The sequence below is a fragment of the Dermacentor andersoni genome, chromosome 10 (assembly GCF_023375885.2).
Source record: "Dermacentor andersoni chromosome 10, qqDerAnde1_hic_scaffold, whole genome shotgun sequence".
NCBI classification, from domain to species: domain Eukaryota; kingdom Metazoa; phylum Arthropoda; class Arachnida; order Ixodida; family Ixodidae; genus Dermacentor; species Dermacentor andersoni.
In genome coordinates this window covers 56,314,771-56,334,702 of record NC_092823.1, presented here as the reverse complement: position 1 = coordinate 56,334,702, position 19,932 = coordinate 56,314,771, and the positions used below count along the sequence as shown (strand labels likewise).

Genomic DNA, 19,932 nt, shown 5'->3' with positions numbered 1-19,932 from the left:
AAGCAAAGGTTCTCAAGCCTGCTGGTTACCCGAGGTCGTATACAGTCGTCACAGAAAACGGCACGGTGTTGAGGTGCAACCGGCAGCACCTGCTACTGACCCGGGAGCCCTTCCGACGCAGCGTACAGGAAGACAACGATGACTTCGAGGGGAACTCGGGCCAAAGTAATGGGTCGGCACCTAGCTACACAGAATGTACAGCCCCGTCTATTCCCTCTGAGCCCTGTGCCCCAATTAGTGTCTCGTCCACACCAGCCCCAAGGAGGTCGCTCACACAACGTCGACCGCCTCAACGTCTGGCCTACGACGAGAACTTCGCGCAAGTGCCTTGAACTAAAGTGCCTGACAATTTTCATTAATGTTCTTTTCCCATTTCTTGTTTTGTTTTTCGTACAAAGGAAGATGTATCGTATCTTGGGCGCCGAGCGCCACACGTGTTCCGCGCAAGCGCATTGTATGTCAATACGCATGCACCATGTGCATGCTGTGCGAACAACTTATCTGTTCTTGATAAAAAGACACCCCTTCCTAAAACCTATATATGTACACATGTTCAATAAATAGGGTTCTCTCCCCCACTGCCCCGGCCCAGCATGTTCGTCATCCTAGGCGCTACGATACAGTGGTAGCTGGTTTGGAGTGATTTGTTCTCGCGTCGTTTCTATCTGCAGATGACACAAGAGATGCGTCTCCTCATTACGGGTCCCAACGGCTCCGGCAAGAGCTTACTCTTCCGGATTCTCAGCGGTCCCTGGCCACTCTGCAATGGGAAGCTGCAGAGGCCACCAAACAAGCACATGTTTTTACATTCTCCAAGGGTGCGTCTGCGATCGCAGGTGTTTGCATGTCCATTTCTGAATTGTCATAGCATTCAGGGCAGTGGATTATTCGCACTAAATATCTGAAGCCTGGGTGGTTATAGTGCGCATAAACCTTGAAGAGATCGCAACACATTTATAAGTAAACCTTGTTTTAACAATGTCGCATCTCGCATTGAAATAACTTCGTGACATCCGAATTTTTTTTTTTGCGGACGCTTTCGTATTGCTCGCAAAAAAAACAACACTTTCGCGATTAAATCCATGCGAAAGGAACGCAAGGCTGATGCCTCCAACAGGCCTGATAAGGATCTCTTGTCAATTTTTATGTCCTCTACACAGCATGCATTGGCACACGAACTGCAGTAGACTGCAAACGTGTACTGTCCACCACCGTTTATATGTAACCAACTGTTTGGTGCGAACACACAGCATTAGCATGTTGAGTTGTTGGCTGTGGGACAGCCAAGCCTTGCCGCTGGCGCAAACCTGCCCGCCTGTCCAGATTCTGCCATTTAGAGTTGCTCTTGCTTAGTATTGAAGATTTTGCTTCCATACTACGTAACTTTAGCCACCTGCACGAAAAATTTGTGTGCGTGTGCATATGTGCTTCCCCAGGAAACAATGCCGTACTTAATGTGACTGTGGCTCAGAGCAAAGTATATTGCTTATAATCCGTCGGCATAGAGAGTCGTGACGTGACTTTGGATTGCGGGACACTGGTATGATCTCCCCTGCTGAATAGGCATTTTCTTTACTTTGAACAGATCCTAAACGAGGCCACAGAAGAAACTATCAACCTATCAATCGGCCTACTACAAAGCGCCTGAAATGAGGCAAATAATGCTTCGCATTAAGAAAAGCAAACGAGAAGACATCCGACAAAGAAATATCAACTCTTTAGTAAAGTTCGGCAAATTTTGTGGTCTCACTAACGTCATAGAGCCTGCGGTAGCGATTACAACTGCCTAAGGGTCACATGACATCCCAAGTGAGGAGTGCTGTAGAGCGGCTCTCACGCCATCCGTTATTTAAATCTCGAGTTCAGTGCGGTCAACCAAAGAACATGTCCCAAGCAACCATATATCCTATGACAATAGCAGATGCTAGACGCCTGTCTTGGCTATGTCCTGAAACGAGGGCCAACAGGATGAAGATACTTCATGCCAGGAGCAATGGCTCACAAAAAATAATGCATATCTAACGTACGCGATGGAATCTACATGACGCGAAGTTTCATCGGAGTAACAATCTACATGCTTTACAAGCAACGGCGATGCGTACGATTTCCTTTACTTTCAGCCTACGCAACCTCTAATCTCGTGCAGTGATGGTACGTTTATTCCATCACCAAGGCCACAAATTAATTCTGGTGCAAATATTCTCTTGGATAGGTGATGTGTTTACGCAATACAGGGCTCTCAAGCTATGCCAAAATGCAAACTCCAATTCTGGAGGATGCTCAGAATGTTAGCCTTTCATATCGCGATACCGCGACGACAGCAACGGCGCACGATCCTTGCCGATGAAAGAATGGGGATGATAGGTGAATGCACAGAGAAGTGGGATATATATCGAGCAACATTTTAGGGATTCTGCACCTCCTGTGCCACAGTGGCACATGCTATATCGGGAGGATTGCTCAACAATAGGCGCACACCCAAATGCACATACCGAATGCCTAAGTCGAAGACAATAAATAAACTGATAGAATTCATTAAGTATAATCCACTATCTCATTAACACGTCGGTTCGTTTTAGAGATATCAGTCAGCTGATAGTCTATGTATAGGCTTTATGCTGCAATTTTTTTTTTTTTTTTGAAGCAGAGCATAGTTGCGCTTACTCGCCCAATTTTATCGGTCAGCCATGCAAGGCCTAGAAAAGCCCGCCCACCGCTGCTTTCATTCAGTGCCCATATAACCTTCGCATCCACAAATATGTACACAGAGGAACTGACCGGGCTAGCAAACAGCGGCCATGTCAAACCCGAAAACGTAGGCAAAGAATGCTTTAAAAAATTCCACATGACTAACGGCGATGAATACGATTGCGCTTACACATACATCCCATTCGATGTGTAATCTCAGGCAATGAATATGTTTATGCCACCGCGAGGATCACAACTTCTGTCTTTCTCGTGTCACGTTGGCGCACACACGTTTATAAATTCAAGGTTTCTACGATGCGCCTCTTGCCGCACTGGCAATGGCCCATTCTCATTGCGGGAGAACAGCCGACAATGGCCGCACACCCAGTTGCACATACCAAATGGCCGAACCATAGAAAGCTTAAATCAAAGAAGCCCCTGAATAAAGTGACTTACTTCTTTAAGAAGATGTTGTGCTTTACAGATGCTTATGAGCCTGCACTGTGCGGTCCAATTTTAGGTATTATTATAATTTTTCGATATATTTAGGCAGCACAGGGGTTCGCTCACTCGCACTACTTTTGCGGCCAGCAACAATATTCACTTGAGCCCGTCTGCTGGTACTTACATTCGGAACACATATAAGCTTTGTATGTGCTTAAATCGGCAGCTATATCTGGCCACGAAACAAACGAAGGCCAAACACCGATGGAAATGTTACGAACGCTTCTCTTTAATAAGTACTGTGTGGCAAACAGTAACTTTTCACACTCATTCTTGTGGTTCCTACTTGGCTGCACACTTTGAATAGATATGGCCCTGTTTGTTGTTCTTTTTGTTTTTCATTTCTCCTTATTGCCTTGTGGCAAGACCTTCTAACTCAGAGAAAAAGAAAAAAGAAAGCTAAGTTCACCTTTAATCCAGCGTATTACAAGGGACGGATACCAAGTTGTCCCCTATAGGGTTGCTGCGTTGTCCATGCATTCGGACTAAAACACGATAGATCAAAAGCAAACAAAGGACAGAAATTCAGTCATATAATGATACCGGATATTTGATTTGTTGAATGAAAAATTGCATTTCATATTAGGCTGAATGATGAAATAAAATTGATTGTTCAAACAAATCAAATTACATTCACGGGTTCTACGTGCAAAAATCCCTGTAGTATAATCAAACACGTCGTAGTAGGGGACTGCGGATTAATTTTGAACCCCCGGTAATATTTAACGAGCACCGAAATCAAAGTGCACAGGCGTTTTCGCCCCCCTCGATATCTGGCCTCCGCTACAGGGATCACACCCACGACCTCGAGCTAAGCCACACAACGTCGTAGTCAATGTGCTACCGACGGGGGTCCCAAAATTTTTTGTTCCATGGGACAATATTGTCGCGCGTGAGCGTTATCATTGCCTGTCCCCTACTAATCTGCAATAGAGATAGAAGACCATCTACGGCAGGGCATTGCGGAATTCAGAAGGCCAACAGACTAGCGTGTTTAAATTTACATGACCAGCAACTTCACTCAGTCAAATTACAGCAATGTACCTGTATTGGTTCTTCTGGATTCAGGCGTGAGATGAAATAGCTAGTGGTGTGCATGAGAGTAGTCAATTATGCCCTCGCTATATACTGCTGTACAACTATTTGGCAAAAGTAGCGCGGTCATTCGTATCACACAGCAATGCACGATAATAATGAACAGAGGATGCATCTTTCCCTTCTTTCTCATGTGTTCCCTTATCAGTACCAACTCCAGTGGAAAACACGAGAGCCCAGCCTGTCCCTAGCAAAGAATCTCTGTGCGGCTGATGTCTTCGCAATAATCGAGAACTCGACCATGCTTCCATGAGACTAAATAATGAGCGGACCGAACTGGGCCGCAGCGAGCTGTGGCCGGCACAGGCCGGGTACAGGTCAGGTGTGAGAACATTGGGTTGGCCTCGGGAGGGCCAGCGCCATACACGTTCGTGCTCCATCCGGGCCAGAAAATATGGCCTGTGCAGTGATGTAATGTGCGCCATCTCTCTATGAGGTAAGAGAGTGAACCTAAGGTACTCGGTCCCCGTAGCCGCAAGATGGCATCTGTGTTGTCGCAGATTATCGTGAATTCCCGATGTGTCCAGAGGGAGCGTACTGCTTCACTGTGTAATGCTAGCGCCACCATACACACGGCTTGTTGCTCCAGTTAAGTTCTAGTGGGGCTGTGGTATCTATAGACCTGGGATCTTTGGTACAGCTCTGGTGGGGAGAAAGAGGGCGGAGGGCATGAGGTGGCCCTCCTGACGCAGCCATTCCAAGCAGGGTTGGAGTAGATTGTTGTCGCCAGAGCCTTGGGGTCTTCCGTAGCGCGTGCGCGTTTCTCTCGCGTGTCTGTCCTTGTTACGTTTTTCGGGTAGAGACTTAGGATGAGTTACCGGCACGTCCTCGCTCAGCAGTACCTTAGGCGGTCTGGGGGGGAGGGGGGTGTAGTTCGGCCCTGACGAACTCATGGCTCCGTAAATACATGCCTCCGTAGAATATACTTTATGTAAGGACCATGACGAGTATGCAGCGTTCGGAGGACGGTGCAGGCTCTGGCAAAATGGTTGCCGATCCTCTGGAGGAGTTAAGCATGCATTTCCACGGCTTTCGAAGCTGGGACCACCACTCGTTAGTGGGGCCTTTCTCGTGAAAGGGGAAACCCAGAATCCAAGTCCTGCCTGAACAATGAAACAATCACGGCCCCTATTTTTCTGCAGAATCTCCTTATATCTGACCTGAGTGCTAAACAACGCGTTCTTCTCGATACTCATCCATTCGTTAAGAAATAAACATGTTAAAATAATAAGATAATTATTACTCTTACTGCTATTTCCGTCCACGCGCATGTTTGATTTTTGTTCTATCGCCTTCTTCTTAACCAATCCCTCTACGTGGACATATACGTGCCATTCTCTAGTATCATCATCATCTTCTACTACTACTACTACTACTACTACTACTACTACTATTACTACTACTACTACCATACTATTTTTTCTTGTGTGCCACCCGCTTCTGGCCAATGCCCCTAAGGGGGTATATGTCGTGGCCTAGGATAATCATCATCATATTTTCCTCGTGTACGCGTGACGTAAAGAAGATCTTACCCGGGATCGCAGTGGAAGCCTTCGTGCCAGCGCGCCCTCGAATCACCAGTCGCCATGCATCGTTACCATTCCAAGGACGCTTTCGCATTACCGGAACCAGGTGGCACGATACCGCCGTCCCACGATAGGAACCGACCGAATGCTTCCGGGTGGCAACCCTCCTCTGCCAGCCAGCAACAACCATCGGGAGATCATGACGGCATGCCGTCCTCTAGGTTCGCAAGCACCGCTCCTAACACCAAAACCGCTGGTAGGTCAGCCGCGTGGCCCGAGAAATTCCAAGGACGTCGATCAGCATCGATCAAACAGCGCCCGTCCGACACTCCGCCAAGCCATTACGAGTCAGCAAAGACGACGCTGACGCACAGGCGCCAAAGTATCGCCCCAAACCGGGGCGGCATGCCTGCCCTGGCTCCTCCGAGGATCAGGAAACCAACGCCGAACACAGACAGGAACGCCTCGCCGCCATCTCGAGCAACCCAGATGCGGGTCATGGCCCCGGCATGGAAATCTCACGGCACACCGCAACCATACGGCGGATTCGCAGGAATGCCCGCCTATGCCGAAGAGCCAAACGTCATCGTATTCGTACCAAGGCCGCCGTCCATGAGAGGGCGCCTCGCACAACCCTCTACCGCCACGCCTCCGCCACGAGAACCGCCACAGGTGGCCTCAGGTTCAGGCGCCGTGAGCCCTCCCTTCTACTCGCCAGCTGCTCCGTCCCTCGTGCAAAGTGACAGAGAGCAACCGTCGCAACAATGGGGGCAAATTCCTTTGACGAAAGTATATCTCCTCTGCATTGTAGTGATGGCCACGTTCGTCGTGCCATTCGGAACAATATATCTTTCCTACGTGACCACGCACAGTGGTATAACACCTGCTGCACCAAACTCGAGGACGTTCAACTACCGCCTCACGTTGCCTCCTACGCAGCCGTCCATGTCCACCTCTCCCCCACCTTCAACCGCCTGTGTCAACAGAGTACGCTTGGCCGATGTGCAGAGTGCTATAATTATGACAGCTCAAAAGCACGATCCAATCGGCCCTAGATTCGGGAACTTGTTCTGCATCTACAACAACTCGCGCGTCACGAAAGGACAGAACCACCACTTCATTCCTGACGACCTACCGCTCCCCTACTGCAGGAACATCATTTACTGGTCCCTGGGCGTCAAGAACGGCACTGTGGAGAACCGCACGCCAGTCTTCGATCGCACCCAAGGTTTGAGCAAGCTGCGGCAGATCACCGACGCGAAGGGCAACTCGGACTCTCTGATCCTGGCTGCCATCGGCGGTTATCCCGAGGACAGCCCCGAGTTTTCGCTTTTAGGTCACGATCCCGGCGCGATGTCAAGATTCGCTGCCAGCTCCGTGGCTGTTGTGAAAACGCACCGGTTGAACGGAACCGCCATCCACTGGGTAGCCCCGGACTCGCGATGCCAGGACCCTCACGACGAGGATACCCTGCTTCACATTGTGGCCGTACAGCGGCACATTTTCAATATCAACGGATACCGAGCCGTCATCGCAGTTTTTCTGTCACCCACGAGCGCATCCAACCGTTCGCTGTGGTCCGCACTCGAATCCTTCGTCGATTACGTCTTCGTCGAGACACAGGCGCTGGGGCTGCCGCCAAGCGGCTTCGACTTGAGCGTCTGTGGCCTCGTTGCTCAAAATGCGTCGGCCTTGTTGAGAAATCTGTCGCCGTCTCCTCGAAACACGACCAAGATCTGCGCCGGCGTGTCCATAGCACCGTGGCTGGTCGAGGGAAGACCGAGTCAGGGCTTCAATAACCTCTCCGCATCTGTCGCGGCGCAGTTCCCCGGCGCGCCCGGAACGGCGTCGGTGTTCGAGCTCTGCACCAGTCCCATATGTCTGCTGGATCGTGTACGCCCCAGACAGTGCATTGCTCTGACCCAACAATCGTTGTACTACCCGCTGTCCACGATTCCGGTGTACCTGTTCCTAAACACACAATTGCTGCAATCTGTTATGTCGTGGGATACAGCAGGTGGGCCGGGACGGAGCGGCACTTGCGTGGTTTTGTACGACGTCGACCTCGATTCGTACGACCGACCGTGCGGCTCATTCTCGAAGTGGATAAGCCTGACCCACATCGAAGCAGCACTGGCGGGAAACATGCCCACCTCAGTATTCAGCACAGTTCCGCGCTGCTGAGGCACGGCGTTGCCACGCAGCTAACCCGTACCTTTCGTTGCCGCCCAGTGTGCGAGACAACGGGTAAAACTTGAGGCAGCATATGCGATGTGACGGCTAGACCGAAAAGGCTTCATTTTGTACGAGCCGTTCTGGACCTTCTCGTCAAACGTGTTCAAGCTTAATGTAACAGTGGACATCGTCGGGTTATGCGCATCGTCCGTCTTTTTTTTTCTTTGCATTTAGAAATTCAAGAAATTTTTAACTATGGAAAGTGAACGACTATACTTGCAATAACATTTATTTCCATGCGCTCAGTTGACGTACGCTGTGCATCCACACAGTCTCAAAAGAAGGCATTTCTGCAGCGACATAAATTGACGTGCCACGCGATTTTTTGCGTAGTGTATATTGTGTTGCCGTGAAAGAAAAATTTGGTGGGGATATATGTAGCGGTAAATGTGAGAGAAGCGGGCGAGCATTACGTCGCACCTGATTAATGCCCCGGATAATGATATAAAACGCGTTCACCACATTGCAAAAGTCTGTTCTGTAGCTTATTCGACACACGTCTCTTCGAGCAGCGCAGTGCAGTTGACGGTGGTCAGGAGCAGACCACAGCAAGCTGGAACAATATATATATATATATATATATATATATTGTCGCAGTACAACGCGGACAGTAGACAGGGAGACGTTCAAGAGCCGCAGGACAACTTGTTCAAATATAAAACAGGCCAGAGACACGTCTTCTTCGTCCACGCCGAATCCCCCTGACCCACTAGATGAAATCCGTTAATGTCCCTACCTTCGTTGTCGTCTGCATAGAAGAATAGACGCACGCGTCATTTGTCCCTCCCTAAGAGAGCATCGTCCCGATGCTAGACCAGAAGTGTCACCAGAAGTGACCAGAAGTGACCAGAAGTGTCACTTGTTGTCACTTGCTAGACGCACGCGTCATTTGTCCCTCCCTAAGAGAGCATCGTCCCGATGCTAGAGCAGAAGTGTCACCAGAAGTGACCAGAAGTGTCACTTGCTTATCCTCGCATAAAAAAAAAGTGTCACTTGCGTAATTAAGGGTCTCTCGCATAGTTATTCCCTCACAGACGGCTTCATGCGGACAACGTGCACAAGTTCAGGACGGTGCGTGCGGCGCCGCGTACAATTGGGACTATCGGGGACGACCTCGTACGCGACGTCACTGAGTCGGCGCAATAGTCGATATGGACCGAAGTATCGCCTTAACATCTTCTCGGAGAGGCCTCGTTTTCGTATGGGTGTCCAAACCCACACTCTGTCGCCGACGTCGTAGATTACTATTCGACGGTGAAGGTCATAGCGCCCGGCGTCGTAGTCTTGCTGCTGGCAGATCCGCAAGCGCGCGAGTTGCCGAGCCTCTTCTGCGCGTTGCGTAAACACAGCGGCGTCCGTATCAGTGTCGTCAAAGTCATGTGGAAGCATAGCATCCAACATCCTTCGTACATCCCGCCCATGAACAAGGGTGAACGGAGTCATGCGCGTCGTCTCTTGTTTCGCCGTGTTATATGCAAAGGTGATTTACGGTAGGATGTCGTCCCAATTTTTATGTTCAACATCCACGTCCATGGAGAGCATGTCTTCAATTGTTTTGTTTAGTCGTTCTGTTAATCCGCTGGTGTGTGTATGGTAGGCGGTTGACTTCCGATGCGCCGTTCCACTTAGCAGCAATACGTGATCTAAAAGCGCAGCCGTGAATGCGGTCCCTCGGTCTGTTATTACGACGGTTGGTTCGCCGTGTCGCAACACAATGTGCTCAATGAAAAAGCGCGCCACCTCTTCCGCTGTGCTTCTCTGGATTGCCTTTGTTTCAGCGTAACGTGAGAGATAGTCGGTTGCTACGATAACAAAGCGATTCCCGGCAGTAGAAGTAGGAAGCGGACCCAATATATCCATTCCGATTTGGTCAAATGGTCTTCGAGGAACCTGGACTGGTTGGCTGGTTGGCCGGCTGGTTTCGACGGAGGCGACTTGCGCCTCTGGCAGTCGAGGCAAGTGCGGACGTGATGTTTCACGGTGGTGTTAAGTCTCGGCCAGTAGTACCTCTGCTTCACTCTGGCCAACGTTCCCGTGTAGCCTAAGTGACCAGAAGTCACCTCGTTGTGACAGGCTTGAAGTACTTCCGTACGAAGAGCTGCAGGAATGACGAGCAGATAGGGGGACCCGGTGGAAGAAAAGTTTCTTCTGTAGAGAACTTCGGCCCGCAAACAAAACGACAACAGGCCTCTTGCGAAAACTCTAGGCGGTTTCGCAGATCTGCCCTCTAAGTAATTGATGAGCTCAAGCAACTCAGGGTCGTCCCGTTGTTGTTGGGCGATGGTAGATGTGTCCAGAACACAAAGAAATGCCGAGTCTTCTTCGGGTCGAGCAGGCGACTCTATCGGCGATCGAGACAGGCAGTCAGCATCCGTATGTGGTTTCCCCGACTTGTACTTGACAGTCATGTCAAACTCTTGCAACCGTAGGCTCCAACGCGCCAGTCGTCCCGAAGGGTCTTTAAGGTTTGTCAACCAACACAGTGAATGGTGGTCGCTGATAACCGAGAAGTGGCGGCCATACAAATATGGGCGAAATTTCATAACAGCCCATACTACGGCGAGGCATTCCTTCTCAGTTGTGGAGTAATTGGCCTCTGTGCGTGAGAGTGTTTTGCTTGCATAGGCAAGTACTCTCTCGGCGCCCTCCTGCCACTGCCAACGCTGCCACTGCCAAGCCAACATTGCTGGCATCAGTGTGGAGCAATGTAGGAGCGGTCTCATCAAAGTGAGCAAGCACTGGAGGTGTCTGGAGACGTTCCCGCAAGTCAGTGAATGCACCTTGTTCTTCGTCGCCCCATACAAAAGCAACGTCGTCTCTCGCCAGGCAAGTTAACGGCGACGCAATGCGAGCAAAGTCCGCAATAAACCGCCGGTAATAGGCACAGAGGCCCAGAAAGCGCCTGACAGCCTTTTTATCGGTTGGTACTGGAAACTGTGCTACCGCCGCAATTTTCTCAGGATCTGGGCGAACACCTGCGTGACTGACGACGTGACCGAGAAACTGTAGTTCCCCGAAGCCAAAGTGGCACTTCTCCGGCTTCAGGGTGAGGCCGGCGAACCGGATGGACTGCAGAACCGCTTCAAGCCGTTGGAGGTGTTCTTCAAAAGTTGCGGAGAACACGATGACGTCGTCCAGGTACACTAAGCAGGTTTTCCACTTCAGACCCGAAAGCACAGTATCCATGAGGCGTTGGAATGTAGCAGGGGCAGAGCACAAGCCGAAAGGCAAGGCTTTAAATTCGTATAGGCTGTCTCGCGTCACGAAAGCAGTTTTTTCACGGTCTCTCGGATCTACCTCGATTTGCCAATATCTGCTTTTAAGTCCATTGAAGAGAAGTAACGCGCGTGACGAAGCCTGTCGAGTGAATCATCAATACAGGAAAGCGGGTACACGTCTTTCTTTGTCACTTGATTTAGTTTTCGGCAGTCCACGCAGAAACGCAAGCTGCCGTCTTTTTTCTTAACTAGAACCACAGGAGATGCCCAGGAACTGGTTGACGGTTGAATTATGTCGTCTTCCAGCATTTTTGTCAATTGTTGTTGTATGGCTTCACGTTCTCTGGGAGCCACACGATAAGGATTTTGGTGAATTGGTCTTGCCGTATCCTCTGTAATTATCCGATGCTTCGTTAGAGGCGTCCGTCCGACGCTGGACGTCGACGCAAAGCAGTCACTGAACTTCGACAATAGCGTGAGAAGCCGCTCTCGTTCGTGCTGCGACAAAGCAGTGCTGAAGTCGAGTGCAGAAGCTGGGCCTTGCGTAGGTGCTTCTTCGAGTAGCGAACAGCAGCCTCGAACATCTGCAACACCATCGAAATAAGCCACAGCCGTGCCCTTTGGAAGGTACCGTCGCTCTGTGCTAAAATTGGTTAGTAACAAGTTAGTGCGCCCGTCAGTGATATTTACGATTCCTCGTGCGACCGAGATACCGTGAGTAAGCAACAACGTGGTTATTTGGTCGGCAACTCCCTCGCAATGAAACGGTTTGTCACATGCTACCGCAACAAGGGTGCATGATCGAGGTTGGATGACGACGTCGTCTTCTGCTAGACGAAAGGAGTTGCGTTGCGGCGATAAGCAATGGACTAAACCAGGGCTCTTATAAAACGTCACCATGCGGTCCGGAATGTTAATTACGGCGCCGTATTCTTTAAGGAAATCCATTCCAATAATGAAATCCTTGCAGCACACAGGAAGAACGATGAAAGTGGCCACGAAAGAAGAATCCCGGATGCTAATTCTAACAGTACATCTTCCAATAGGCATCAGTAATTGCCCGCCTGCCGTCCTTATGTGGGGTCCCGGCCATGGCATCTTTACTTTCTTCAGGCAGAGGACGAGTTCCTGACTCATTATAGAGAAGTCGGCACCAGTGTCGACTAACGCTGTCACCGGCTGTCCATTCACCAAAACATCAATGTCGGCGCTCACAATTTCTTCGGTGTCGGGGTTTATCGGCTTCACGTCGTTCTGCGGCGAGTGTCGGGGGCTTTTTATTGTCTTGCGGTGGGCCTGCAACCTTACCCCCAGAGGTCGCCGCCTTCAGTTTCCCCGGCGTGGGCTGGGCGGCCTTCGTCCTCGGAGGTCAGCAAAAGTACGTCCAGTAGGGGAAGGCATCTGAGGGGGAGGGGTTGGAGAGCGCGACCGACGGCCGAAATCGGACTGAACATGCGGCACAGATTCGTCATTCGGGTGCGCTATTGGAGGCTCCTGAAAAGCAGTTTCCTCGCGGCGTAGCATGGAGTCGTCAGTTGCACGTCCACCATAGGACCACGGACGAAAAGGTCGAAATGATGTGTCGCGATGCCAGCAATGACGCGAAATGTGGCCGACGCCTCCGCAGTGAAAACAAAGTGGGCGCCTATCGACGGTGCGCCATGCATCGGTTCTCCGAAATTGCGGCCGTCCCGTAGCGTCGTTTTGCGGCGTTGGACAAGGCGCTGTGAACGGCGGCTGGTGGTATGACTGTAGCTGCGTGACGGGTGTGCGCCTCGAAGCCTCCTCTTGCGGCGGCGACCAAGGAGCTACTGTCGGAGGCTGGGGGTATGGCGGTGTGGTTGTAACAGGTGGTGGACATCGGACAGCGGCTGCGTAGGTCATGGGACGCTGGTGATCTTGCAAATCGGCTGCCGATAACACCTGCCTGATTTCGTCACGCACCACTCCGGCGACTGACGCTGCGGGTCTGTCCACTGTCGGTGTCAGAATATTTTGAATTTCTTCTCTGACGAGTTCTCTGATCAATTCCCGCAAGGAGTTCTGATACTCGCCAGTCACTGCGGCGGCATTGATTGTGGTGCTGGTGGACAGTCGATCGTACTGTCTGCATCTCTGATGAAGGGCCCGCTCAATAGCCGTAGCCTCTTTGATAAAGTCAGCGACGGTGACTGGTGGATTCCGCACAAGTCCCGCGAACAACTGCTCTTTTACACCTCGCATGAGGTAGCGCAACTTTCTTTCGTCAGTCATGTTCGGGTCGGCTCTACGAAAGAGGCGGGCCATGTCCTCGGCGAACATTGTTACCGACTCATTAGGTTGTTGTTCGCGTAGCTTAATCATCTGCTGGGCACGGTCGCATCGGTCGGCACTCGCAAAAGTATCTGTGATTTTCTGACGAAAGTCATTCCATGTCGTTAGGCTAGCTTCGCGGTTTTCGTACCAAGTACAGCCGCTGTCGTCAAGGGCGAAATAGACGTGGGAGAGCTTTTGCTGCTCAGTCCACTGATTAGTCTGTGCGACGCGTTCATATTTGTCAAGCCAGTCTTCAATGTCTTCGAATACTGCTCCGCGATAGCGATCGGGAACCAGAGGATGCAGAACGGTTACTTGCTCTGGACTGGAAAACCGGCTGCTTTGGGGTACTTGCGTTGGGCTGGTTTCGGCCATAGCGAGATGTGTGGAGCTCCTAGAGAAAGGTGGTTGAAGAGGGGAGAACTCCGGGGCAAGGCCTAGCAGTCGACGACTAAAGCGATGCACGGGTGTTGAAACTGGTGATAACGCGTCCGGGCTAGAGGAACGACTCCCAGAAGGACTCCCGAGCATCAGGTGCGGTCAGTACTCCGCACCTCCACCGACCCTGTTGTCCGACCCTGTTGTCCGACCCTGTTGTCCGACCCTGTTGTCCGACCCGGCTGTCCGACCCGGCTGTCCGACCCGGCTGTCCGACCCGGCTGTCCGACCCGGCTGTCCGACCCGGCCGTCCGACCCGGCCGTCCAACCCGGCCGTCCGACCCGGCCGTCCGACACGGCCGTCCGACCCGGCCGTCCGACCCGGCCGTCCGACACGGCCGTCCGACACGGCCGTCCGACACTGCTGGCCGACAATGCTGTCCGACCCCGCTGGCCGACATTGATTCCACGAGGTCTCCGACACGGCGACACGCGCTTCCGCCTGAACTGTAGGCTGATTATAATTGACCGATACATATATATAGCTGCATGTCGTCTGAGGTATATTGGGGAACTTTCGCATTTGTGTGCCGTTTTCTATATGTTATGTGCGTCAATACAAGTATGATGTGTGTTTGTGCTTCTGCGCGCTGCTTCTGCCTCTTTTTGGAGTGATCCTGCACCCAATAACATCACAAACTGGCGAGCCTGCCAGGATTCACTCGTAAATACAGTGAAAGAGGGCAGTTTCGCTTGAGCGCAGACACACATTAGTAGGCAGCACCATGGATTTACAGAAACTCGCGGCCATTGGACTCCAACTAGGATTTTCAAGCGCAGAACTTCGCAGATGGATTGAAGCCGGACAGGCAAAACAAAGGGACGAGAAAGCTGCGGAGCGAGAGGCATTCAAGGAAGCTGGCGAGAGGCAGCGCGAGATCCTCCATCTAAAGCTGCAGCTTCAGGAAGGAGCTCGGAATATGCCGGCAGCGGCTTCTAAAATTTTGACTACGCCCAGCACTTCCTCGTCATCCCTCAATCCACAGAAGTTACTGCCTTTGTTCGACGAGAAACGCGATGACTTGCACGCGTATTTACAGCGATTTTAGCGCGTAGCAACAGGGCAGGACTGGCCACAAGAAAATGGGCTCTTGCTGTGAGCATGTGTTTAACTGGTGAAGCTTTAACTGTGATCGGTCGGATGACTGCCGCCGATTCATTAAATTACCCGAAGGTAAAGGAAGCTTTACTACAGAGATTCCAATTCACGGCTCAAGGCTAGCAAGAGAAGATTCGGAAACCACGAGCAGTAGAGGGCGAAACTGGAAGACAGTTAGCAGCAAGAATTTCAGCCTATTTTGACCATTGGATTGAGATGGCTAACGTGCCTAAAACATATGAAGGTCTACGGGATCATATGATCTCTGAACAGTTTCTGCGCTGTTGTGTAACAAAGCTAGTCATTTTCTTGAGGGAGCGAGAGTGCAAATCCCTTGACGAAATTGCTAGCTTGACGGATCGCTTTCTTGGAGCGCAGCACATGACAAACCTTGGAATAGGTGTTGATAATACAAAGGATTCTGGTGGGAAACACATTGAAGCTTCCGGGAAACCGCAACTCCTGTGCACCCTCTGTCACCGCTTTGGTCATTTGGCTCCGGACTGCCGTACCCCACCTAAGCGTATGCTAAAGTGTGAGTTGTGTGACAGAACGGGACATACAGCCGAAAATTGCCTAAATCAGTCCGGGAACAACAAATCGAGTTCTTCGTGTGCACTCACGGAATATCAACCAGTTAGGCCTCTTCCAGTAAAAGCATCAAAGCGTTCAGGAAAGAAGACTCGCCAATCAAGTGACAGCGACGACGAGAAACCTGTAAATGCTGTAAATTTCCTCATCGACGGGATGCCAGTGGTTGAAGGCCGGCTGCTAGGAAGAAGTGTTCGTGTATTACGAGACACCGGTTGCAATACCGCAATTGTCAGACGAGAACTCGTTCCAGAGGTGTATATGACGGGAAGAACGAGCAACATTGTTCTTCTGGACGGCTCAACAAGCTACTTACCTTAAGATGTCGTACAAAAGAACACGCCGTACATTACATTCAAATTAACAGTGGCATGTATGGACGAGCCCCTCTACGACGTAATTCTGGGAAATCTTCCAGGCGTCAGAGCACCATACGATCCGGACTCTGACTGGAAGCACCCCGCTGCTCCCAACGCGGAGTCGTCGTCGATAGAAATGAAGCTGACTAATGCGCCTAGGAAGGCTCAGCGTGTATCGAGCGTGGCTGAAGCCAAAACTGAAAAACAAGAACAAGGAAAGATTCGTCCCTTGTGCGTTCCGACAATTGTCTTGCGTTACGTAACAAAAGCACAACTCATTGAAGAACAGCGGAAAGACCCCACGCTGAAACATAGTTTTGCCAAAGGGAGCAAGTCGTTTAACAAGGGAAAGGATCACAGCTCCGAATTCGTCGAAGAAAAAGGATTGTTGTATCGCCTTTACCGCCTAGCCACTGGCAGAACCTTTAAGCAGGTGGTCATACCAAAAGCATTTAGACGTGGCGTATTAGAAGTAGCACATGAAAACATCATGGCAGGACATAAAGGTATCAGGAGAACAACCGATCGTGTCCTACAAGAATTTTATTGGCCAGGTGTACACAGAGACGTAAACATTTCGTGAAGTCATGCGACAAGGGCAAAAAGACAACGGCTAAAGGGAAAGTACAGGCCGCTCCACTTCCTCGTCAGTGTGTGCTTGTGTGTTCGTGCAAGAATACGACAAATTCGTTCGGTCCTGAAGTTTTAGAAGCGCTGTCACAAGGCCCTCCGAAGTCGAGAAAGCGCCGGGGACCAGGCCAGCGGAAACCAAGCCCACAGAGGAGCACGCCAAGCACGTCAATAACAGAGTGTTGCGGTGGAGTCTCCTTTTGCAGGAGTATTCTTTTACTGTTCAGTACATAAAAGGTTTACAATGTCGCAGCTGACTACTTGAGTCGCGCGTAATCATATGTTCATATAGCAAAATGTGCTTGGACAATGCGACCAATCATGTGCTTAGTCTTTATTTGAAAACAGACTTGTACGTTCGTACTTTAACTGGGCGCCATGCCCTGTGAACAATGTGTCTTGTGCTTATATAAAAAATCGGACAAACGTACGTGACAATTTTCCTTTTTCTGTTTCGCATCCCGCCTCCTTGTGTTAGAATAGTTGCGAACAACTTTCTTGAAAAGGGCGACATTGTGATTATATATGGTACGCCGGAGTTGGAAGCATAAACATAAGAAGACAGTGCGCCGTGCGGTGGCGAATAGCACCATCATCTTCATCGACACCGATTTGGTAGCGTCGGCAGTGGCGCCTCAAAAAGCGTGGCGCGAGAGAGTGTGGAGCGTGGCCCCGTGGCGTGAGCAGCGCGCGAGATTCGGCGTTCGAGGGAAAAGAGGTTCCTCGCTGGGCGTCCGGCCCATAGGTGCTATCGCCGCCCGCGTCAGTACGCCGCACCCGAGTCAGCGCGTCGCTGGCTGAGAGGCTACCTCGCCCCGCTCTTCCGCTGGGCAACAGGTCCAGGAGGGCTGGCGGTCACAGGACTACCCCGCCAGCTGCGGACGTGACCCCGTGACTGCGGCGGCCGTGGGATCCGGGGCGCGAACCCCGCCGGAGGGAAACCGGGAACGCGGAGGCTCTAGTATATCGACTTGCGCAGGGCCACCTGACCTCCGCGAGGCGGTACGACCCGGCTGTCCGACCCTGTTGTCCGACCCTGCTGTCTGACCCGGCCGTCCGACACGGCTGTCCGAAACTGCTGTCCAATCCCGCTGGCTGACACCGGTTGCACGAGGTCTCCGACACCGCGACACGCGCTTCCGCCTGAGCTGTAGGCCGATTATAATTGATCGATACATATATACAGCTGCATGTCATCTGAGATATCTTGGGGAACTGTCGCATGCGTGTGCCGTTTTCTATATGTTATGTGCGTCAATACAAGTCTGATGTATGTTTGTGCTTCTGCGCGCTGGTTCTGCCTCTTTCTGGAGTGATCCTGCACCCAATAACATCACAGTTACAGTATGCTGGTCCTGCATTTTCTGCGCGAATTAAAGGGTGTATTCCAATTGTGGCCAGCTTCGGCAGACAGTCTACGTAGACAGCAAATTTTTTGTCAGCGGAATGTAAAGAGTGCTAGAGCTAACCTTGTCAATACGTGAAGCTATATTATCAGTTATATAATGTTACCATTATCAGCAATAACCATAACGCCACTTATGTAAGCTGCCGAAGCTCATGTAATTTTACGGAGGTAGCTATGAACACCACCCACTAATGTAAGCATACTACCAAAACCGTTGCAGTGAGGAGCAAAAGTCTGGAAACCACTGCATCAGCAAACATTTTTACTTTTCTAGCACAGGTAGGCAGCATGAAATCGTCTGAATGGATTACTTTAGTTTAACAGACACACCTAAGTTGTACCGCTTGATTTCAACCTCCATGCCTAGGCTGCGAAGGTAAACCATATTTTGTGGCATCTGCGGTGTGTAGAATTGTTATCAAGTGTACATACAAGCAAAAGCTGTTGAACTATTGTTACTGCTTAATCATCACTTCATAGTTACTTTGCAGCTTTTGCCGTATGCCTACTTAAGTGCTGATGTAAAGGTTAAGCCTGTTATCACTGCAGAATACCATAATGCACGCTGTCTCTTGGATTCATTATTAACCGCGTTGTTGCTTCTGCATGCAAACTTAATAAATATGCCACAGGAACAAATGCACGAAGAAAATTCTCAGTGCTGATCATTCGGCATAAGTTACATCAAAAAATTCTGTTATTATGATTATAATACGTTAGGCTCCCACACTACACAGTCATCATTGCTATCAGGATAACAATGATAATGGGGCGTGGAACCAGCTCTGCGATGGCGTTGCCACTCACGACTTTGCTGTGTTTTATGCAGGTGTTCGCAGGAAGCGATACTCGACCACTTTGTCACAACATCGAGCTTGACGCCGACTGCACAGATTCATCACCGGGACCGTTCCGGCGCAACGGATTAGATGATCGAGCTAGAATGGGAAAATGTCAGGCCGACGAATTCGGAAAGTGCAGCTTCCTGGACAACGAACCTCGGGTGACCTTCGTACATCACCTCCAGCTGCAAAAGACGTGGAGCATCAGTCGTTCACTAGTGGCGTGGAACCGGCTCTGCGATAGCGGTGCCATTCAAGACATTGCTGTGTTTCATGCGGCTTAGTCTTCGCAAAACCTATGACTTTTATGGCATTCTTGCATTGCCGGTTCCACCCAAATGCTTTCGCATCTGTACGTTCTCACATTAATAATAGAACGCGCGTTTATTGTAAGCATTGTCACTTTGTTCTTTTTCGTTGTTTTGCTTTTTATTTTGGTATTGCTTGTGTGCGTTGATGTTGAGCTAAATCTCGGCCCTTATACTGCCCTTCTAAAGGAACTTTTAAGTGGACAAAAAGAAATAAACGAAAAGCTGTCATCTATAGAAAACTTCCAGGCTGAACAACAGGTTCCTGTGGCTGACCTAAGGAGCCGCTTGGCTAACCCTGAAGCAAAGATAAATAAAAGTGACGAGCTGCAGACAGCAGTTTCAGACAGCCGGATATCAGTGGAGCCGAATCGGGCCCGAATCGACATTCTGGTGGCTAAACTTGACGACATTGAAAACAGGAGCACACGTAATAATCTGCTATTGTATGGCGTTGAAGACAATGATGAACATGAGAGGGCAGTCAAATCTGAAAGCACAGTGTCAGAACTCTGCCGGTCTCATTTAGGAATAGAGCAAGTTAGCATTCAAAGGGCGCACCAAATAGGCAGGTTTAGTTCACACAAGAAAACGGCCACTAATAGCTAAATTTGCCAGGTATAAAGACAAGCAGAGTATTGTATAGTTATGGCAAAGAAGATAAAGGGCACATGTATTACCGTCTCTGAGGATTTT

At 50.4% G+C, this 19,932-nt stretch overlaps 1 protein-coding gene across 2 annotated transcripts in view; it reads left to right on the top strand.

The window, feature by feature from the left end:
• LOC129380664 (ATP-binding cassette sub-family D member 3-like) overlaps positions 1 to 19,528 on the top strand; it is a 105,802-nt gene extending 86,274 nt beyond the window's left edge. The window contains exons 4-5 of one of the 2 annotated variants that reach the window (XM_055062370.2): positions 672 to 818; positions 18,916 to 19,528. In XM_055062370.2, coding sequence (XP_054918345.1) covers positions 672 to 818; positions 18,916 to 19,212 — 444 coding nt within the window. In that variant the 3' untranslated portion in view covers positions 19,213 to 19,528. The remainder of the gene's footprint in view (positions 1 to 671; positions 819 to 18,915) is intronic. The other variant, XM_072284750.1, reaches the window with a different exon arrangement.
• Positions 19,529 to 19,932: the final 404 nt, after the last annotated feature.